Below are 23,628 nucleotides of genomic sequence, written 5' to 3' on the forward strand. Positions count from 1 at the left end.
GAAATTTTATATAAACTATGAAAAGGAAAATATATTTGTCTTTGTTGAGGCACAGCTTTGACCTAGTGGCAGCTGTGTAACTGCCATGACGTCATTCAGCTTGCACTTCTATTCAGTTTTTTGGTTTCCTTTTTTTAATTACAAAAATCCAGTTTAAATCTATATTTTCCCCTTTTAAATTTCTGCTTTTAGTTACTTTACGAATGATTAAAAAATGACTCAAACATCTCAGTAAAAGAGCTGCGGTTTGGATACATTAGCAGTGTAGTTTTATGAACTGAAATGAAGGGTCTATGTTGTAGTTCAAAAGCTGAATTTTACATGAATAAAAAGCATTATGAAGACGTCATACTGCACATATTTTTTCCAGCATTGCTCAAACCAAACTATCAGTTTTTATAGCTGCACAACACTGCCTCCTGGTGTTCGTTGTTTCCCAGGCCTTGTTTCCAATCTAATTAAAAGCTTTTACTTGAATTTTTATGCTACAGTATATTATATACTGCATATTTTATGGCTGTGGTTTTAGTTGTGTGTTTATAATATGAGAAAACCGAATCTGATCTGTATTACTAAAACAAACTAAAGCTGACGAACCTTACATGTTAGTAATGGGATGTAATTGAGGATTCAGCTCATCGTACCCAACCTGAAATGATTCCTTCTCTGCGTATGCTTTGCTTTATGTTTATGTTTTACATCATTAATGTCTTCATTCTCTGACAACCTGATTCGATCAGATCCTGAGATGGGATCACATGATGACAGAGAGAGGGAGAGGGGATAGATGGGTGTAGAGTAGCTGTGAATGGGAGATGACAGCAAGCTGAGGCAGACAGACACTCGTGCCTTCTCCCCCTTTGCTGTAGCGTACACTACTACTACAGCTGCAGCCTTAGCAATGGAAGAGGAGATGTAGAGGGGAGGATGGTGGAGTGAGGCAGGGCGGGGCTGTTGAGTGACTGAGCGAGAGGCAGGAGAGGGAGGAAGCCTCTCAGTAGATGACTGAGACACAGAGGGAGGAGGAGGAGAGAGAGAGAGAGAGAGAGAGAGAGAGAGAGAGAGAGAGAGAGAGAGTCCACAGGACGTGAGTGTCGGCAGCAGAGGAGGAGGAGGAGGGGGGAGCTTCCAGACTGGATGACTGGATGGGCCCAGCAATGCCTTGATGGAGCATGGGCCAGGTTTTAGGATTCTCCCACTGCCGTGAGTCTGCTTTGGTCCTTCAGTTTGTGTTTCAGTGTTGGGGGCGTCTGCATTTGCTTATCTCACCTTTCCATCATCTCTTATATTCCAGCTCAGTATCTTTTCCTGCTAACTGCTATGAGCATCGTATGTGTTAGCGCTCCCCCTCCCTCCTCTCCTGCATGCTCTCTGTTCCTCTCTACTGCTCATACCTTTCATAAACACATGGCTTAATGGAGCGGATGCAGTGCAGAAGCAGATTGTTTGGTTGTTGTTATCTAGCGTTGGATAGCAGATGTTTATTTGGTTGTGTCTGAGAGGGCTTTTCAGCCAGGCATGTTAGGCATGCAAGTTATTTCAAGCTGCCACAAGCTTCTGTTGTGCTTCCATATCTGCCTTTTATTTCAGCTTTCTGACAGAATGTGGGCACGATCCTCTCTACATTTAAATTAAAGTGGCTGCTTATTTGCATGTGCAGACGAGAGTATGCTGCTTCGTTCCACTCCCTGGTTTATTTATTAGCTAAAGTCATGCTGGCTGTCTAATGTAGTGAAGGCCTTTACTGCTGCCAGCACAACTCTGCAAGGAAATGAATCAATATGCAACAAAATGGTTGATATGCACACAGTTTTATGCTTTGTTGTTTTACATAGAGGTTGAAATTGCTGAGTAGGGTACCTCCCAGTCTTTTTCAATGTGTACAGTGACAGTTCACTTATAACCCTTAAAACAGTGACTCATAACGAGTTACTGCAATGCTTCTTTTGGGGTTTTTAATCATTAGAAGAAACACCTACGTTCAGTGTTTGCCAGGCTGTGAGCTCAGTGTGAGATGGTGGAAAGAATGGATTTACAGCAGCTTGCCTTAAACATTCCTGTTTTAGCCGTGGGTTCATGCAAAAGTTTCACTGTTTTGTCCTTTCAGAGGAATATGGCTCCGTGGCATCCACTCCAGACTCAACTCCTCCCTGCACTGATGGTAAGAAGCAGACACTTAACATCCCCAGAGATATTTGGTGGCAGAATGTCTACTCATTGATGCAAGTTCACCTAAATGCACCTGTTATTCAACTTCTCTAACGCTAGCAATGAAGATCCACAGGTTAGACTAAAGGAACGCTGATTTGTTCCTTTTTTGTAAGGAGAGCTGTTTTTGCACTTATCAAAGAAGGCTTCATCTTTCGACTCTGAACTCTTTCTTCTCTCTGACATCAAATAGGATGCCTTGCAGCTTTCATCTGACGTTTCCATTTAATAAAACTAAAATCTCTCTCCTTGCATAGCACTGCAATAACACTAGTAGTGTCTTTAGATTATTTGTAAACTGTTTTTTTCCCAGCTTGTATCCTGTTTCTTTGTCTCTCTCTGTTTTGTTACTGTGTGTCAGTGTGTACGTTGAGCTCACATCCATCTTGTTTTTCTGTTCGTTCAGGTGGAAATGAGGAGTCAGAGATGTATGAGCTGCACACGGCCAGGGAGTGGTCCGACGATGATGAGGGGGGCGATGGAGATCCAGATGATGATGATGAGGGACTGGCTTCATCCCCGTCTATTTGGGGCACACCGCGTCAGAACTCCTTCGAGCAGACTTTCTCCTACATCGCTATTGCCGAGGCTGAAGCAGTGGGTGCCTCTAGACTCCTCCGCGATCGACGCAGGGCTGGTTCTCGAGGCAGTCGCACTCCTCTGATCCGCACGGACACCCTGGAAACACTGTTGGACTCCCCTGATGCAGACTGGGATCCTCAACTGTTCCTCGGTAGAGATGAAGAAGAGGAAACGTCAGAAAGCAGAGAGCATGAGAGAGTTGAGACGAGGACAGAAAGTGCTGGAGAAAGACGGGAAAGAGAGCAACAAAGACAAACTGAAACTATTACAATTCAGCCCTCTCCCCAAAACCTGGACCCAGAACCTCAAGAGAGAGATGAAGGAGTTCAAAGAGAGGAGAGTGTTGACCAGAGTGTGGAGAATTCCCCTTCCATCCTGTCATCCCTGCAACAGAGCCCCACACAGATACTTCAGAGTGAGAAATATGTGAAAATAGGTTGCTTCATTCTGTGTTGTGTGAAACTCTAAAATATGTAGTGTCTGAGAAATCTCAGGATGCTTCAGTACAGAGATGACTAGCTTGGTTGACTGAGCAGTAGGTTTTCAACCAAAAAAATGTAATGAGCTCTTTGCACAACTGACTTGTAATTTTAAGCATACTGAGCATTAGAGTAGATGTTTTATAAGTGTAGCCTGTATCCAAAAATCACTATGAATTCTCATGATCAACTAAAGATACATTAGAATACAAAAAACTGGGTTTAGGCCTGGGTTATTGATTCTGTCAGTCAGCATAATAAGGTATTTTGAAGTCCTCATGTGATCTACAAAAAGATTATGTTGTTGTATGCTGTTTTACCTTCATTTTATATTATTTTTACACTGAATTTAAACATCTTGTAAAGGAGTCTTTCCAAATTTTACATTTATTGAGTATAAGAGACTTTTGTTTTTTTACCACTGTTAGTTCTCCATTCCTCCTAACTGTCTCCAGCTGACACTTTAAAATCTTTATGTTCTGAGAGCTTAAGTGATGACCTTGCCTTGAGTCATGCTTCACGTTAGGGTCTGAGGCAGAAGTGACGACAAATCAAAATGATTAGACAATTGTAGCATCGAAAGGCCGCATAAATATTTTGTAAACCCACTTTCCAGTGGGTTTTTATGAATACATTTCATTACATATAAATTTATTGTGCTTAAAAATTAAAAAGTGAGAAAAAATAGCATGTATAAATAGAAGAGCAGTGGAACCCCAGATGTCATTTTTATTTCTAAAGGCTGTAAAATACCCAATTAACAACTCTAATCTAAACTACATTCAATAGTCTGATAGCCTCATATATCATTTGTATCTTGTGATCGTGTCAGTGTAAAAGAGATTTTGTTTGTGGTGAATGTTATAAAGACAAATAGTGGTCAAATCAAACAAATCAGCATTCTTGTGCAAAATATAGTTTGCTGCTGTTTAGTTAAGCACATTCAACGTGATGGCATTACCATAGTGACACATTCTTCCTTTTCCCAGCAGCAGCAGCTGAGCCAGTATCTCCTGTTGCCAGGGAAACCATTTCAGTCAAGCTTCTCACAACTGTGCGACCGGGAGACCCAGCGTCATCTGCGCCGCCTGCCATTGGCCTAAACACTCAGGAACAACTGGTCAGAGATCACTGGTTTTCAGCACTTAACCTAACAGAGGACTGGGCAGCATGCACACACATAGCAGGTAGGGGAATAAAAAACGTCTGTCTTCTCCTGACCTCTGCCTCTTCTCTCGTTCAGCAAGATTCTTTCACTGAGCTCAATCAATACTTTAAAGAAGGAGAATATCAGATTTCACTTTCTGCATGGACCTTCAGGAGCAGGCAGACAAAGATAACTGACCCTCTCCCCACCCCCGTGGAAGTGCTGGCTGTTCATTGTGTCTCCGTAATAACCCTCTTTTGGGATTTAAGGAGTGATTGGCTCATTGTGAGCAAACCATAGCTGGCACTGGCTGACTTTTCAGATTCATGCTGATGTCAGCAACACAACAGAAAGAAAGATGCACATAGTATATGGGAGGAGTTTCTATGTATGCAGATTTGTGGCAGTTTGCTAGCATTGTAGTGGTGAATTGACCCTCAAAGTGGATTCTCCATCAGAGTGGAGCTCAGTCTTATTTTAGACGACTGTTTGAGCGTTAATAAATGTGCGGGCAGGCTGATGACAGAGATTAGGGTCCCCTGAATAAGTACTGCAAATATATCTATTGGAATATCATGTTTCTTTTGGTTTTATGACTGCTTTTAGTAGCATTGTATCAAATTTCAAATATTGAAACTGGCAATGATAAATGACTGGGTTCTCATTCGGCACCCTTTTAGTCAGTCCTTTTAGGCCTTGTACTGCTAGTTGTTTTTAGACATTTGATAGCTTAAGCATTTTATCTTGTTTGTTTTGTCACATTAAATCATAAGCAGAATTTATAACTCTAGAAAAGGTGAAAAAGAATGCAGCTTTTCAGTTGCTCTTCTGTTTTGTTGTCAGCAGTGGAAACAGAAAGATGGGACCTGGTGACATAACAGAAAAAAAGACACTCATTCTCCTGTTTCAAACAATTTAAAATATGAACACAGCTCTATAAAACAAACTCCCAGTTTAAAGGAATGGATTCATTCATCTGACTTTAGAGTCAGAAGATCTAGTGTAATGGTTGCGAATCATCTCTTTATGGGTGAAGCTCTTGTATTTTCTAAGAGTGCTGGGCGGTGCTGCACATGAGATTATTTTGGGCTGTCAGGCCTTTGGACTGCTGAGCGAGCAGTGGGTGGCCAAAAACAGCTCACAGGGGTGAGGGGTACACACAGAGAGAGGGGCAGAGGGTGCGAGGGGAAACGCTGGAGCAGCAACCAAAATGGCCAGTAAAGGTGAGATGCTCTGGATGTGGAAATAGAATTTTCTACACCTTTATAGGTGAGCTGTAGGTCTAAGCTTAGTGTGATGAGCTGAGGGACAACTCCCGCAAAGAGCTGTGTTTCATTTCAGTTAAATTGATGGCAGAGAAAGCTGCAGATTGAAGTGGTGGACTGTTTAGCTTTCTGACTGGCTTAGAGAAGGCTGGTCTGTCAGAGTCCTGAAGGTTTAAACTGAGTGGATTTCCTGCTGCTCGCTGGGGGTGGGTGTTTCCATCAGCTGCAGGTGTGTTTGGCACTAAACTAATCAGTTGTTCAAATATAGCCACATTTATCAGTACCCTGGATTTAAATGAGCACCAGCCATTCAAATGACTATAAACTTTCAGTCATGGGTTGTAATATATTTGCCAGCTGGGTTCTCTTACTCTTTGGTGTTTCCTCTTTAGACTGAAGAGCTGGCACAGATGGAGTTTCATTCTAAAGTAGTACGAGGTTTGTGGCGACATGCTTGAGCTGACATGACCAGGCACAAGTGAAATGGATTTTGGGGGCTGAAATGAAATTATGTCAAGCCAAGGTGGCATAAAGGACGAGTCGGCTCAATTACTTTTGTTTGACTGGTTAATTGACAGTTGATTGACTGTTTGTTTGATTAATTATAATCAAGAATACAGTAACATCCTGTATATCGTAGTAAAAGCACTGCAGTTTAGCTAATGTGAATTGCACCATGTTTTAGCTCAGTACTTGATATGTTGTGAACTGTGGATGCGCCTGAGTAATAAATAAAAAAGACCAAAGCCCTTTTGTACCTTTTTTTGTATATCTTTATTTGTACTTTTAATGTGGTCATTTTTGTTTATGGGCTTTCCTCACTTTTGGAGCCAGGCTGTTGTCCATAAGGTGCTGCAGTTCTTCATCTTAGTGAACTATAGTGGACTGAAGAATTAAGCTAACTTGTAACCAGTGAAATACTTCCTGTCATGTGGAGATTAAATATTTAATGCATGGGTGGGCAATTCATTTTGCAAAGCGGCCAATGGGACTGTTGTGGAGAGCCATACCAGCAACTCTGAACTCAATTCTGGTTAACATGATTTTTATCTATTTATAAGCTTATTGGTGCAGCCCTTCACAACAGTCCCAGTTTCTCATGTGGCCCTTTGGAAAATTGAATCCATTATTTAATGTCTTAAGTAAAGTGACTGAAAGTGGAGCCCAACTGAAGTAGGATTCTAAGACCGATACTGTTACCGATAGTTGATTTAAAAATTCGAGATTCCAATATATGTGCAAATTTTTTCTTTCTCTCTTTATGTTCAGTTATCTATTTATTCGTTTACTCTCTGACTGTTGTGTTTGTGGCATGTGTTGCCAACAGGGCAATGTCAACACTCATAACATGGTTGAAGGGTGTTTCTCCAATTTCCTGTTTGCTTTTGAAGTTTTGATTTATCAGCCCTCATACATGCCAATGCAAATCGATCAACAAACAGCTAATATTATTTGTCTGATAAATTGTTCACGTTCTGTTTGGAAAGAAATTGCTAATAAATAAATGAAATAAACCAACTTTAGGGGATTACAAGGGGAAGTCACAGTGTTTTTGCATATTTACTCGATACTCGTGTGTTTAGAAAACCCTGAGCAAGTAATAGAGAGCAAGTAGTAAAGTACAAGTACAAGGTGTGTGAAGATGAGCCAAATACAATGTGTCTTCCATGGCCAGTTTTGATGTCATACTGCTGTTTATGTGTTATTACACTAAACACGTATCCTGCTGTGTCTCCATGTGAGTGTCACTGTCCCGGAATGGCAGCAGCACAAACAAACACAATGAACAGGTGTGTTCCAGGGGCATCATGGGTATTAATTGTGTGCAGTGATGTTTATAAATAACCCACCTGCTGTCAGTACACTCCATTGAAAGAGGCTTCCCTTTATTCTAATGCTGAGGCTTAGCATTTCGCTGAACGACGAGTACAAAGTACCAGGTCTCTCTCTGACAATAATTACACAGCACAGGGACACTGCATTTACAGTGAGCTGTGTGATGGAATTTTAATTACTGTTAATTGCTTAATCGTTTTCTGTAACATTAAAATTGTTAAGAGAAAAAAGATGACCCACGAATTCTACTGTGTACATCAAAGTTGTCCACTGTAGTACTGCATGACTCTGCAGACGCCTCAGTCTCCAGGGCAGCTGTTGCTGGGTGACAGAGAGGGAAACTAACAGGGTGTGGAGAAGGGGCTGCCGATGTCCTGACGACTGACAGCAGGTGCTGTGAAAGGCTGCATTTAAATTCCCCTCAACTGCTTGTTTCCCTCTTTCATCTGAGGGCTAAATTTAACTGGACCTAGAGCCTGATGTGTCCTCGGAGCTGCCCTGTGTGCTTTCATGCCTGAGGCTTAAAATCCCTCCTTGCCTCATGTCTTCAACCTCTCTGGCCACCCTTTCCATCTCTTTTCCTATGCTCCAGGTGCTCTTTCAATGGTGCTTCTTAAAAAATAAAAAAGGTGTTATTCAGCCGAATGTTGAGGAGTTCAAATGATACAGCAGCTTTGTCAAAATCGAATATATTGTCACCAGTTGCCTGGACTTTTCAGCCACTGTTTTTATTTTGTTTTGTTTTTTACTTCCTATTCTGTTGGCTCTATCTTTTTTTTAACCTTTCTTTTCTTCAGTTGTTGTCAGAGGTGTACGTACACTCATCATGGGCATAAATGTCATGGTAATTTGGTGCTTTTGCTGAGTTTATTAAACTGTTCTTTTTCGGCGTGATTATACGGGTAAATCTTTAAAAACTTTTCAAAGCTTGAATTAGGGGCAAATGTTTGTTTTTAATTGGGATTTTCTCCAATCCAAACTGGGTCAAAAATAAACTCACATGCCCAGTAATATTTAGTTCCATGTACCTCAGCAAGTTGCAGCTTGTTTTTGTTATATACCAACAAACTTCTGGCATAATTCTGGCTAGATATTTGACTGCTATTCCATGCAGAATTGGAAGAGTTAGATTAGGTTAGAAGTCAGGGGTTTGGGAAGTCCATTCTAGAAGTTTAATGTTAGCCTGCTTCATCCAATCCAAACCCAGTTTGTGTTTGGGATCACTGTCCTGTTGGAACACACAATTGTATCCAAGTTTTAACAATCTAGCTGTTTTGCAGTGAAGTTGAAGAATTTAGAGGTAGTCATGCTTCATTATTTCATCCATTATCTGCAGTGTACCAATACCAATGGTAACAAAACAGCCACAGATCATGATGCTACTACCACCATGCTTGATAGTTGGTACTGTGTTAGGTTTATTGTTTGAAAGCCTCACCTTTACTTTTCCAAACATACCTCTTGTGATTGTGGCGAAACAGGTCAATCTTCATTTTGCCTGCCCATAAAATGTTCACTAAAAGGCATTTGGTTCGTCCATGTGGGCAGCTACAAATTTCAGTTGAGCTTAAAGGTATCAATTTTGGAGCAAGGGCTTCTGTCTTGGTCAGCACCCTCAGTCAAGGCCAATATAAAACTGGCTTTGCTGTGCACAGTGATGTTGGTGTTCCAGCAGTTCCCAGTTCATTGCAGGCTTGACCTTCGGTGCTTAATGGACTGTTTCTGAATATATAACCAATTTCCCTTCCTCTAAGGGTGACAGTTCGTATCTTCTTTTGAACCTTGGCAAAATGGTGACACATCTGAATAACTTGTACTTTGAATCTGCCCTAGTTTAAAATTGGCTCAGCGAGACCTTCCAAACTTATTTAAACCTACATTTCTCCTTTTCCTTGAACTTGGTCATTTTAATGTGTGCTTTAAATAAATCCTTTAGATGCTGGCAAAGCATTGTTTAATAAAAGATTTAAGTGAATGTATGCATGTTTGACTCCTCTACACCTCTGTGCTGTACAATCATTCCACTCTGGAAATAGAACATCACAAAAAAAATATTGTGAAAGTTTCAAATTTCCATGATATTTGTGCTTATGATAAAGCATGTACATTTCTGACCACACGGTACCTGCCTTGCCTTTTAGTGATGGACTTGATCTACTGGAAGGACACGGAACGGAGTGGCATGGTGCTCACAGGGTTAGTGGTGGGATTGCTGTCCCTGTTCCAGCTCAGCATCATCACTGTGGTCTCCACAGTCTCCCTGGCTATCATGTGCTTCACCATCTCAGTACGGATCTACTACCAACTCCTCTACATCCTCAGCTGGGGTGATGGAGAACATCCGTTCAAGTAAGATGCTGTGCTTTTATTTAATGGGGACTTGACCTTTGTTATTTTAGTTTTTATACAAATTAATATAGAATGTGCTCAAGACCAGGGGGTTAAGATAACAACTTTCACTCAGGAAACCTTTATTTTTTTGTTTGTTAAAGCATACTTGAAATATTGTCACTTTTGTTGAATTTTCCTTATAGGATAGTCATCTTGTTGCAATGCCTCTTTATAAAATGATAGCTTTATATTTAAAATGGATTTTAAATAGCTGCTGATGACCTGGGAAGTTTCAGAGACTGGGCAATTTAATGGCTTTGAAAGTTGTGACAAGTATATGTGCTTGAAGTATTGTGTGGAATCTGTGTTTTTAAGGAGGAATGACTCAGAAAAGACTCAAAAATAAATGCAGTGCAAAAAAATGTGAGACTAAATCTGACATTTCAGCATCTAGCTTCTGCTTTTGTCATCCTGTCCTATCAGGTCTTATTTGGACTTGGACATCAGCTTTAGTGGAGAGCAGGCTGACCTCTATATGCAGAAACTCATTGTGATGACTCTGTCAGCTGTTGACACTCTGAAGAGACTCTTTTTTGTTGGCAACCTATTTGAATCCCTCAAGGTAAGTTAAGCTTTTTAGTCAAGTTACTTTTTAAAAATGATGTGTATGTGTATACCAGCTTCATATTTACTCTCCTAATCACCTGTCTTCAGTGATTTGTTTCGATTTGTCCAGAACCTCTCCTCTCCATTTTTATCTTCATTTTATCATCATTAACCAAGATATCATTCCATCTCCGTAGTCCTTCATTTTGCTTCATCATCTGTCATCTTCCTCCCTGCCTCATCCCTCTATCACTGGAGGTTAGGTCATTGCCGACTGTTACTCTCATTCTCCCGGCTCAAAGCTGAAGCCTCTCCTCCTAAATAAATTAATAGCACTGCTGGCAGCTGGCAGTCCCTGTGACATATTTTTGGTAATTGTTTGGAAGGCTAAGTGTCCCTTTGGATAAAGAACCCTTTCAGATCAAACTGAAATGCCTCACTCTTCTCATCCAACCCTTGGCTATGCCTCTCCTGCTAGCAAAGCCAAACCCTTGCTTGCAGGAGAGATCATATTCATCAAGTCAAGAACGGAAAATCTGCCAGCATCACATAATTAATGATTTATCTAGTGTGCTTTGTTGCAGTTTGTTAGATAAAACTTGATTGACTTTAGGTTTATGTCCTTTGAATGCTAATGCATAAAGTGCCAGTTCTTAATCAGCCTTTTGACACAGTCATCATTAGGCTCAAGTCATTTCAAATGTAGGTGTGTTCTTGAGTAATGCAAGTGATACAAGTCTAAGAAAAGTTTGAGGGATCCTCTGAGGGGTCAAAACGGTCAATCAAATATGAATAAAAAATGTGTGATGGCTACTTACCTTTGATTAAATTTAGGGTAATTTCCACTTATTTCATAGAGAGTAGTTAGACTGGGATAGAAGCTATTGATGCAGCATTCACTATGCACGTGTACCAGTCAGTTACAATATAGTTAGTAAACCTCACTGCCAGTATTGGAATAACATGCAGAATACTCTAGTTTTACCAGTATCAGTAAAACATCTACATAGATATGAAATTGTAGCTGTTAACAGCAGGCTGAAATAACTCATTTGCAATAAATGGTGAGTCAGCGTAAGCTGACTGAGCCCCTTAATCCCAGGACCCCCTGTTCTCAACCCTGACCTTGCTGGAATGTGGCATGACACACAGGGATATGAACTCAGAGACACCCGGGATAAGCTGGAGTCTCCTTCCATCTGACACAGGGTGTCCCATGTCAGTATCATATGTACAGTGACAGAACTGAAAAATGAGGGGAAAGAGTTGTATCATATTGGGGCGTGGGGGTTATATTTAAAGCTTATTTTATCCGTCAAGGAGAAATGATGTCAGTGACAATAATTTAATGAATTCTGTATCCTATTTACATAATACAGTGGAGCAAAATCAACAGTGTGTTAGTGTGATGGACTGTTTTCTAGAAGGAAATGAAAACCAAATGGAGGTTTGCAGGAGGGTTTCTTGATAACAGCTTAACTTTCTGGTGAAAGCTAAAGTCTGTGCAGCTGTTTCTTTATTTTATGTTTATTCTTTTAGTTCCTGTTTCTGATGTACCTTGTGACATACCTGGGAGACCTGTGCAATGGCCTTACTTTGCTCATCATCAGTAAGAAACGCATATCATCACTGGACATATGAAAGCTATTGATACACTCTTTGTTTATCACTTTGGCAACTCTACTTTTTTTCTCTTCTAGGTGTGATCGCTGTCTTTTCTCTGCCCCTTTTTTATATACGACGTCAGGTAGCAACTTTTTTTTCTATTTGTACACTCACTGATATTTAATGTCCACCATATCCTTTAACATTTGTACCCTTTTTCTGTTATATTCCAGGAGCAGGTTGATGGCGTTATTGCAAAAATCCAGGCCCAAATTGACAACGTCAAGGACATGTGAGTATGACGCCATCCTGTGGCAGAAAGGTGCTATCACCAACACAGTGGAGCTCATGATCTCAGATACTTCTTTTTACTTTAAGTATGCACCAGAGCTGACTGCACAAAGTATCATTCACACTGTTTAACACAGTATATAGTCAATAGCACTATGCAGTCTATAAGAAAAATAAACAAATATGCCAAATCTATTCATTGCTGCAGTACTCAGATATGTTTTTAACACTATAAGGAAAATACATTTTGAACATGTTGAAAAAAACTGAATCTTTAGGCACCTTTTTTTTGCAGCCTGTTGTAGAAACACAGACATAAACGAGTATTTTTGCACAAAAAGGTGATTCTCAAAGTGCTGTTAGCTGAAATGCCAGATATAGCAAATATGATACAAAGTCAAATTAATAAAAGCAAATAAATCTTACATTCATTTTTGTTTTTAATTTAAAAAATATATATTTATACATTTCTGGCGAGTATGTCGTGATTCAGCTTTAAATGGTAAATAAATAGGATATGACTAATAGAATAAAAAAAATAAATCCAACAAAGACCTGAAACAGGACCTGAAAAATGCATCTGGCCCTTCAGCTGATCCATCGACTGTACATCAGAAATGGTTTTAGGGGAAGGGTGGCTGTCATTCTTCAGGAAGGGAAACAGGGAGAAAAGGCTGAGGTGTACCAGATTACACAAGACCTGGACTGAAAATCAATGACAAATCCCACTGTACATTTTTTGAGAAGGGAGGCTCAAGATTTTGCACAGTACTGCAATTAATAAAGCAAACACATTGTAGTTTACATCACAGCATTTAGTTTCAGCTGGTCAGCAGACTGAGACTGAACATGATGCTCAATGATTTGTGTTTAGAAAAAAGCAACAGATTTTTAACTGTTAATCAAATGATTCTCATCAGAAGAATGATCCACCATGGCTGTGCAGCGTGACAATGCTATTAATAATAATGGTAACTAATATGTTATAGTGTATTTGCTCATTATCTGCTAATTATTGGCCGAATGTTGAAGTATAGAGTGTTAGTTTGGAGATCCATTGTTACAGTTGCATGAGTTTTTAGCTCTTTTTAGCTCACAGTGGGATCTCAGAATTTTTAATGTTCACAGCCTGGTTCCATCAACCCGATGTGTCCTTGACCTTGTTTCCTGTCTTTTTTCCAAACGAGAAAATAAGTAGGATTAACAAACCTGGTTGTCGATCCAAACTGGAACCACTTACAACCAAAATAGTTTATCCATTTCCCAGTCATGCCTTCCAAGCCCACGATAATATGCTGATATAGTTAATGGCAGTAACAGTATCACGCACACACAATCCCAAGAAAAAATACCAGGTAATCCGTATCAAAATGGCTTCAAGCCACTAAAACAAACCAGGGGAGGGATCTAACTGAAGCAATTTAAAAGGTTCTACTATAAGGCTAGTAGGACGAGCTAAGAGGACTAACTATGTTGGAATGTGTTCCTTAAACATAGGATTTATCAGTGAGGCATACCTGTATAGTTTCTGGCAGCACATTAACACACACTTAACAAAAAATAATGGTGGTGGATGATGCTAATTTTCACTTATTATCACTTATGTGTCTCCCCTGTAGTCTTCAAAGACTTGTCCAGGGTGGTGGCCCTCCTCCTGATCCAACTCCTGGTGGTGCCAAACCCAAAACCCAGTAATCACTCATGGACAGCGACTTAAAGAGAAGCTACATGAGTTACAGACTGTCACTCAGATGTCTTACATGGCAGTCTGTGCTCAGAGCTCCACAGAACAGAGCTCCAGAAACGGGGAAGGGAACGAAAGGGAGGTTATTTAAATGAAAGATGATGAGGACTACGCATGGTACTTCACACTAACTGTATCCAAGTTATAGGGGTTAGAGGATGGGGCTGAGATGATTCTGCTTCATGGTGTATGAATCCTGGATAGGACTCTTGCTGCTGGTTTCGAAGAAGAAGAGATTCTGCAGCGCAGGTGATTGCGCATGACCATCTTTGGAAATATTGTTTTTGACATGTAAAAAAGAATTCAAAAAGTGTCTTAAATTGAGCTGTAGTCCAAAATGAGGTACAAGACCATAAAAGGGAAGCTCCCACACTGACAGCTACACGCCTGAGTAAAGGGAATTGAGTCGTTGAGGGGATTTGTGCGAGGAGCACTAAAACAGGGGTCAACACAGATCACGGCAGCATAAAACTGGCAATTAAAGACGTGTGTGAAATCACATGTACATTTCTCCATGCATATTCATTCACATGACTGTTTATCTGTGTGTATGCAGGTGTGTATGGACGTTTCTGTGCTTGTGTGTGCATGTATGCGAGTAACTGACATAGAGCTTGCTCAAACAAAACTGTTACTCAGCAATTAAAGTCACATTTCTTAATTTTCCAAAATTTTGTATTTCTTTTCACCCTCACTGGCATCCATTTCTATTCACTATCAGTCACCCTTTTTATGTTTTGTGTGTTTTTTGTTTTTTTCATTGCTTACACTAAAAGATTCATGGATGTAGTGAAGGAGGACATACAGGGAGTCGGTGTGATAGAGGAGGCGGTTAGGGAAAGGGTGAGATGGAGGCAGAAGATCCGCTGTGCTGACTCCTAAAGGGAGCAGCTGAAAGGCACTGCTTTCCCTCCTTTGATATAAACAGAAAGATAACTGAGCTCCTCGGTGACTTTAGTAATTTACAATATTATAAATTTTACGAGAGGAAGTTCTTCACTGGCAGAGTACCAGAGGTGTCAGTGTTGCTGAGGAGTTTCATGATTGCGTATATGGGCAATAGACAAAGTGCTAAGATTTCCCATGTTCTCTGTGCTCTTAAAGTGTTTTGTCTCCCGTTGTAGAGGAAGCTTGTGAAGGAACGTGAAAGTGTAATACAGCAGGTGCCTTTTTAACCGCAGGTTACAGTGCATGATCTGATTCACAGTACTTACAACTTGTTTCCTCCAACAATGCACCACTTCTCGTATCAGCCTAACCATTTGTTTCCCAATAATGGAGTTTTGTATATGTACAAAACTTACCGGATTCCTATATCTGTACAGGGCAAGGTATCTTATATGGAACTGTAAGTAGATTTGTTTTAGGAATAATAAAATTATTCAGGATACTCCACAGTTGAAGTCCATATTTCCCTTTAGTGTCTGCTTTTAAAGCTCACACAAAGACTGTTATGCCTTATAGATGTGAATTTACATCCTACAGAGAAAGCATAGATATAACCCGTTAATAACCAAAACCTAATGGCCAGTTAGTGTCAGAAATCATGTGCTGCTTGGTCATAGAACTACAGTAGTAGCATAGACACACCCATCTGTCCTTTCTTTAAAAAGAAGGGTTACAGCAATATGTAACCACACAGCTTAACATGTATAAATCTGTTTTGTCATGATTCCTGTGTACATATTTAGCAAAGCTGCTACTAATCCAGCCAAACTTCATTTTCATAGAGTTGTCATACCAGGCCTAGATTACCAGAAGTTTTTGTTTTCTATTTGCCTTGAAAATATTAATCTAAACAGAAAACTGACTTTTAATTCCTTTTCATTTAATTTCCAAACAATTGATCACTCGTGACCTGCATTATCTTAGTGCACTTTTCTTTGTATTCCTGAAAATAACTAGTTTTATGGCTGGAAAAATAAACTCTTGAGAGATCAATTCAACATATACTGTGGCTTTTTTAAACAGACAAGAGTATTAACGCTACCTGTTTTCAGGTATGCCAGTTTCTCGCTGCAGCCACAAGGAGGCGGCAAAAGGCAAAACATTTGGTTCAGTTTTCGAGGTTTCCAGTGTCTTTGACAAATTAGCATAAGAAAGCGAATCACCTTAGATATTGGACAGTTTAAAACTGGCCGATCACGTGGAGAATACAATAAAATTTCCATTTATTGATTGATTGAGTAATCTTGTAGATTCTGGATGTTCCTTCTTGGAAAAGCGTACTAGTACAAGGTAAAGTAAGTCAGGAGGCTGAAGTCTGCGTATAAAATTTCAGCACTTTTTATATCCATGTTCAAAAAGGGCATCAAGGCTTCCTCCTAACTAGTGAGGACACGTCTGGACATGCCTGCAAGAGATCAAACATAATGCCCATAGCAACGCAGTGTGTAACAGGTTAAACGAGTAAACTACACAATAATATATTGAAAGGAAAGATTGACAATAATAATAAAAACACAGGATCGTCCCTCTTGTTTTCTAATTTTCCCCAAACAGTTTAATAAGGGTAATGTTCTTTTCTTCAAAGAACACTTGGATTCACACTCCCACGTTGCTGGGCGGAGCCAATGAGAAAAAGTAGGTGGGATTAGTCAAATTAATCCTAAAACACACACAAAAAACACTTTGGGTCCTCCCTCGCTTGGTAAAACTGCAGTGTTCAGCGGTGCAGTACTGGACGATAACTTCCCGTACTGGATTTGACAGCGCGCACAGGAGGAGAGGTTTTACGCACGAGCTCCGTTTGCGATCATTACCGTTTGGAGGGAAGAAAAACTGCAAAGGAGGAAAGAACCTGTTCTCATGGTGGGTGTTTCACCGGTCCATCGAGGAGATCGCGGTGCAGAGCTGGCTGACTGAAAGGCACCTCCACTCAGAATGGATTACGGTAGGACCATGGCCCCTCCAGTGCCTCCTCATAAACCCAAACCTACCCGGCCAGGACAGGCGCAGGAGCGGCTGCTGAAGTGCGTCCTGCTGGGCGATGGAGCGGTGGGGAAAACCAGTCTGGTGGTCAGCTACACCACGAATGGATACCCGACGAAATACGTCCCTACTGCATTTGATGACTTCACGGGTAAACAGACATATTGTTTTATTCATTTTATTCCAGATTTTAGAAATGTTGTGAATGCACAGGCAGACCGTGTATGTGTGTCACCTGTCATAGCTGAACATTTCCAGTTTATTTAAGCGAGGTGAATAAACTTAATAAAACTTATGACACTTTAAAAAAAAAACCTATAGAAAAAACTGTTGGTTTCCATCTATCTGTCAGTATCACCCATTTTCCACAGGATACCTTTTCAACTCTTGCTTGTTTTAGAGATCAACTTCGCCCCACCCCACCTATATTCCCCAATGTCCCTCTATTATTCAGATGTTAAGGACTGATAGATGTCTTTGTGTTTCCTGCTATCTTGTCCTCCATCAGCGGTAATTAATGCGGATGAAGTATCCTCCCTGGTGTAGCTGGGTTTCCATTTGGCGCTGTTCCACTTTCCAAACTGTCTCACTAATCCCTGGAAGCTTTTGCGATGTAAGAGAAGAAAAACAAAAATCCTTTGAAGGTGGTGTTTGAACCCGAACAGTATTAGAATAGAAAAAAAAATACACGGTGACCTGTTGATCGCTTTTATTGACGTGTGATCGCATCTGTTATTTAGACATACCATTTGAAATGCAGTTCTAGAGCAACATAGAAGCTGTTTTGCTTTTTCGTGCAGGATTATACCCTGATTTATATACAAAAAGATTTTGGTATTTTACCTTTTCAAAATCTAACATTTTTATTTAAAAAGAAAACGGCTGGCTATGAAAAAACTTGTAAACTTAATAGCTAATTCCCTGACATTACTCTTGATAAGCATTAAAAGGAACAATGTGGCCAACCCAAATCTCATAAAACACTCTTGTAGAGCACACACCACCCTTAGACAAGTGCTGGCTCAACTCTTCCACACAGAACAGAGGTTGGTTCACTGGTTCACGGGTTTTGGATTGCACAACTCTGCCTATTGTTGTCAGCCTTGACCCGCAAGGCCTCTCTTCTATACTGAAACGGGCACATCTGTTGCAGTAGCTCTGAGGCAGAGATTGTCTTTCTCCCTGGCCTGACAGAGAGTGATTGTGCAGTTGGGGCCCTTAATAGTGATGTCATTTTTCAGTGCCTGGAATCAGAGCGTTCCCTTGAAAGCTGATTTCTGAGCAGTTACACAATGCCACAGGTGGCAGAGACTTGGAGAAGCAGGAGGCTAGGAGACTGGACAATAAGGAGTTTTGGATGAGAAAATCAAAGGAGTATCATATGTCAGGTATTAGGAAATGATTACCCAATGGCATCTCTCTTATGTTCCTTCTTCTGTGTCCTCCCGCGCTCCCCCCCCCCCTTGCCTCTGTGAAAGCAGGGTGTTCTGACGGCTGTCCTCCTATATGAATAGTTCCAGCAAAACCCTTTGATCAGGTGGTATGACCAACCACACGCTCCAGGCCTATTGTAAATGTTTCCATGTGCCTGCTGCTCTGCGTTGTGTTCAGTTTTCTGAATAGAATAAATGGCCCTGTAATGAAACTCACTGTGAGATGACTCACTCTCTTTTCCAATCTGGAAATGAGGCCAATTGGAAGAGAGTCACTAAATAAACAAAATCTGCTTTGTTTTTACCCCCATGCACACACACATAGACACACCATCAGACAACCTTTGACTGGCCTCTGCCAAAACACAGCACAGAACAAAGCCCACCAAGCGGTCTGAGCGACAGTAAAGTGTTACGGTCTGAACGGTAACTGGCAGAGTGGGTGGGCGAGACTGAGCAAGGCCATTTGCGAGCTGGAAGAGCAGAACAGGCGGCAGCGGGGAGTCTTTTTTGTTTTTTAAACTGTAAGGGTTTTGTTTATTGCTGAGAGTGTTGCGGTTAGTAGCTGTGTGTGTGTGTGTGTGCATTAACTCGAGTGTCAGGTGGGGGTACATACACAGCCTTAAAACTCATACTGTCACCTGTGACTCACTTTGTTTTCTTTCTGTCTCTTTCTGTATCTGCAGCTGTGGTTCAGGTGGATGGGAGCCCAGTCAGACTACAGTTGTGTGACACTGCGGGACAGGTGAGTTTGCACACAAACACATTGCATTACCACTCGCACTCTACGCAGGTCATTGACATACAGTGCCTGCATGCTTCTCGGCCTTTGCTCTACATAACTCTCACATGTTGGTTGATTAGTCTCCGTTGCTTGGTTGCAGTGTTATATGCAGAGTTATGCAGGAATAGTTTTAATAGCACATATTAGGGTCCTTGCATGCTGCTAATGTTTAAAAAGACATTTAAAAAAAATCTTGAGTACATTTGCAGACTCATCCTCACTATATTTGAGGCACTGAAACGATGGAACAAATAATCGGTTAAACGTCATTTGGTTATAAAATTATAATTAGTTGTGAACTGTTTTCTGTCAGTTACTAAGGTGAATGAACTGTGCTACACAGAGCTTGCCAGGTAAATTTATTGACTCATTATTATGTTGATAGGCCAATCTTGGAAAGAACATGTTGTGAAACAGTGTTTCTGTTTCTCTGGGGCATTGGGTGGTTGTTTCATAACCCACTACAGTCAAACCCTGCCCTGGGAGCAGCATATTTGACATTCACAGCCGCTGCGAGGGCACTGCCAGTTCTGCATAGAATCAAAGACAGTTTGGCTATAAAGTGGAATGAGGCATTTGAGTAAACCCCTAATACGTGTAAAACCTCACAGCATGTTCTGAGCTGTTCACGGCCTTAAATCTGCACACACATACACGCAGACGCATCCGCACGCAGACAAGCTGGGGCAAATTCAACTAGATAAAAGTCTACAAACACTTACTGTAGTGATGCAATTCTATACGAGGGTGGGGGGAGAGCTTGAACCAGAGACTGGTCGGGTGTGCCAAAAACGTTGAGATGAGAGAGGAGAGAGCGAGGAGAGATGGAAAGACACAGAAGGTCTGGAAAAAGATGATAGCAGACACTTCCAGGGCTGATAAACAACGTCGCTCCTCACTCAGAGATGTTGATACGTGTGTGTATATTCTGCAGATGGGCCTACGTCATCAGATCACAAAGCGCAGCCAGACCTTGTGTGTGTCAAACTCAGAAGCGGCATGTGCTGGGCCTCAAATCCACATGTGGAAACTACTGATTTTTTTTCTGCACATTTTAATTGTGTTTTAAAGGGCAGAGAACGGGCTTGTGGCATTGTTTAGTCAAATAAGGATTAAGAGATATGTGTTGGAAAGGATGGAGTTAAACGGAAAAAAAGGAGAGGTCTGAGTCAAGTTACTGCCAACCTTGATCTGTGTACTCAAGGATGTGGGAGGCCCATGTAAGTTAAAGCTGTGTGGCTCCAAAGTGTCAATTTAAGAGATTTACTGCAAATGGTATAAATGTGTGGGCAGGATTTGTCTGTTCTGAATATTTGCGCAATATAAACACTATCGAGACGGTTTGTTATTTAACAGTTACTGGCACCACTCCCTTTCCTGTGATGTGATGTTACAGTACTTGAGTGTGTTCAAGTGCATCCGTGTGTGGTCAGAGTGAAGGGAGGTGGCTCAAATCAAAATAAAGACTCTGAACCAGACATATGTTAAAAAAAAATATATAAAATAAAATTTCTCTCTTTGTTCTTCTCCATCAGGACGAGTTCGACAAACTCCGCCACTTCTGCTACAGTCGGACAGACGCCCTGTTGCTCTGCTTCAGCGTGGTCAGCCCCGCTTCCTTTCAAAACGTCTGGGAGAAGTGGGTCCCCGAAATCCGCCGCCGCTGCCCCCTCACGCCCATCATCCTCGTAGGGACGCAGTGCGACCTGCGGGAGGACGTCAAAGTGCTAATCGAGTTGGCAAGAAGGAGGGAGAGGCCGGTGCCGGAGGAAGATGCCAGGGCGCTAGCGGAAAAAATTGGGGCTGTGACGTACGTTGAGTGCTCGGCACTGACACAAAAGAATCTGAAGGAGGTGTTTGATGTGGCCATCTCTGTGGGACTGCGACAGTCTGATAGGCGAGCGCGGCGGGAGAGGAAGGTCCGCAGCACAGCCGATAAGATGAAGATGCTCTCCAAGGCCTGGTGGAAGAAATATGTGTGCGTCCAGTAGGGGGGAAGGAGATAATATTTCTGTAACTGATGTAAAACTGGAACTGCTGACGTATTTGGGAGTGTTGAGTTGGATGTAAGGACTCCTTGTTACTTTCACATGGACGGCCTCAAATGACCTACTGTGACTTTAATTCGATGGAGCAACAGTTCAGCAGGGGCACCTGGCTAAGCTATATGGCTGTTTGAGGATTTGATGGTTTTACTTTGACCAGAAAAGACCCTACGTTGATGCCTAAGAGACAGTATAAGGTTGTAACCACTGTCTGCTCTTCAGAGCCGGTATGTAAAATGTGACTGTGACCATCATGGAACCAAAACTTATGGCACTAGGAAAGTGTTACGGCTCATGGACTGCATATCATACAGAACTTGTCCAAAGGAATTCCAGCTGACTTGGGGGTCGTTAAGGTGATGATATCGCATATTAAAAATATACTCTTTCTTTTTTATGATTTGGTTCATTTCTTTATCAAAGTATATTATTTCATTTGATCTACACTGTAACTCGGATTTCAAGGCTTGTAATAGATTTTTTCCCGATTTTCTTTTCAATTTTGTTTTATTGAATTCAAAGCGTGAACTGCTCCGCCTAAAAGCCCAAATTAAACATTGCAAGCCCTGCACTTTTTCCTAAATGAGAGGCATCTGTGAGTCAAATAGCTTCTAAAAATAGGCTCTGTAGTTTATCAGATTTAACTCATCCTTTTAAAAATTTACAATCAAATGTATATGAGTATAATTTTTTTTTAATGGAATGATGATGACATCTCCAGGATGTGTATGACCGTTTTGAATGGTGTGTGTTATGCTACAGGCTGTTGTAGTTTTGTCACAGCTGTTAATTGGCCATTAAGCTCCTTTACCAATAGATTGATTTTGCAAAATATTAATGGCAAAGATCAAATACCGATCATCATCCAACCAACACAATCTGGAGAACACATCTCTGCTGTACGTTTATGGAAGATTTAGCAATATCGGTTTTCACTTTGACTGATTCCGAAATGTTAAAGCCAGTTCGACTTCATGATATTTTGTTACTGTTACAATGTTGCAGCAATACATGGGTTATACCACTGTACCTTGGTTGTATTATCCACATTTCAAGCACATCACTTAAGTCTGGCCATGTAACGGTCTTTGGACCAGTGAAAGAGTGGAAATCCTTCTTCAAAAGTAGGATCCAAGCAGGTAAAGGCTCTTAGCTGCTCCGCTCACTGCTTTGGATGATCAAAGGGTCTTTCGTTGTCAGTCAGTATAAAACCAAACTCTCTCCACTTTTGAGATTATGCAGTAAATGAGGTGAAATCGCCAAAGAGACTGATTCTGTGTTTGCTTCTTATTTTTCAGAAGCCTTTCATTCATCTGTCTATTTATCTGTTCTTTCTGGGCCAATAACTGATCAACAGCAATACACAGCAGATGTATGAGATCTCACACGCCATTATGTATGTTACATAGTGATCATTTGATGTTTGTAATGTCATCAGGATAAATCTGCTTGTACAGATACAGTATAAGTGACTCGGTCTTTGTCTGTGCTGTCCCAACTCTAAATGGGCTCCGTATGATTGTTTCAGTTTGTGTCTGATTCTGCCATGAGAGAAGATCTTTGGGTTTTATGAGTGGAACTAAATAAAATGTGAAATATTTAACCTGCTTTTGTTGTTGACTCTTCTGTGGAGCTGTGTTACGTGGTCACGTGGTAGAGGGCAGGGGAATGTTTCTGAGGTTAGTGGTTACTACAGAGCATGAATAGACGTTTTTTTTTCTCCTAAAAGAGAAATTTGATCCAAATGTAGAGGTTTACACACAGGGTTTTATTTGTTTGCCACAATGAGGATCAGAACAACATACACAACTCTATGTGTGTGTCCTCTATCTTTTCAAAAGTAAAATATCCCCTCTCTAGTCCCCTTTATAGCATTTTCACTATTGTTATCAGTCGGATCTCAATTAAGAATCATTACACCAGATGTAGTTGACTCAAATCACCTTATAGCTCTGTAAAAGTAATATACAGTAAGTGATCATTAACCATGAGATAACCTGACAGAAAACAACAGTGAAGAACTGCTGCATGTTTTATCACCAGTCATTTATTCTGCAAGGTAAGCAGTTCTCTCTAAAATGAACTAAAACTTCATTTTTGTTGGAAAACGCTTCAAAGATTCAGAAACCTCAGAGGTTTTGTCGGGAACCAAGACTTTTAACTTTGCAGGATCAGATGATTATAATTGACTAAAATAGCCCTTTCCTGCCATATATAGCTGGGTGTCTACACCACACTACAACAATGGCAGAGAAGGATGGTTAGGTAGGTATCTTGTACTTGTTTAGAAATGCTAATGATAGGGTAGGTGACTAAAAAGAGAGTCTGTGTCGTCTGGCAG

At 40.9% G+C, this 23,628-nt stretch overlaps 2 protein-coding genes across 5 annotated transcripts; both read left to right on the forward strand.

Annotated features, from left to right (window-relative positions):
- Positions 1–1,059: 1,059 nt before the first annotated feature.
- rtn2a (reticulon 2a) lies at positions 1,060–14,759 on the forward strand. 4 transcript variants are annotated; one of them, XM_005915768.2, is made up of 10 exons: positions 1,060–1,203; positions 2,108–2,161; positions 2,615–3,205; positions 4,259–4,456; positions 9,659–9,866; positions 10,332–10,470; positions 11,994–12,063; positions 12,155–12,201; positions 12,293–12,351; positions 13,970–14,759. In XM_005915768.2, the coding sequence occupies exons 1-10, from the start codon at positions 1,173–1,175 to the stop codon at positions 14,043–14,045; spliced, it is 1,473 nt and encodes a 490-aa protein (XP_005915830.1). In that variant the 5' UTR covers positions 1,060–1,172; the 3' UTR covers positions 14,046–14,759. The 4 variants fall into 4 exon arrangements, with proteins under 4 accessions (XP_005915830.1, XP_042074000.1, XP_042074001.1 ...); XM_042218066.1 differs by having other exon boundaries at positions 4,262–4,456; XM_042218067.1 differs by lacking the exons at positions 1,060–1,203; positions 2,108–2,161; positions 2,615–3,205; positions 4,259–4,456 and adding an exon at positions 5,536–5,639.
- Positions 14,760–16,727: 1,968 nt separating this feature from the next.
- Positions 16,728–22,890, forward strand: rhoub (ras homolog family member Ub). Its single transcript, XM_005915771.3, has 3 exons — positions 16,728–17,176; positions 19,145–19,203; positions 20,778–22,890. Exons 1-3 carry the CDS (start codon positions 16,978–16,980, stop codon positions 21,231–21,233), a joined length of 714 nt encoding a protein of 237 aa, XP_005915833.1. The 5' UTR covers positions 16,728–16,977; the 3' UTR covers positions 21,234–22,890.
- The last annotated feature ends 738 nt before the right edge of the window (positions 22,891–23,628 follow it).

Source organism: Haplochromis burtoni, unplaced genomic scaffold (assembly GCF_018398535.1).
Source record: "Haplochromis burtoni strain Fernald_Lab_line unplaced genomic scaffold, NCSU_Asbu1 Contig_15, whole genome shotgun sequence".
In the NCBI taxonomy this organism is placed as follows: domain Eukaryota; kingdom Metazoa; phylum Chordata; class Actinopteri; order Cichliformes; family Cichlidae; genus Haplochromis; species Haplochromis burtoni.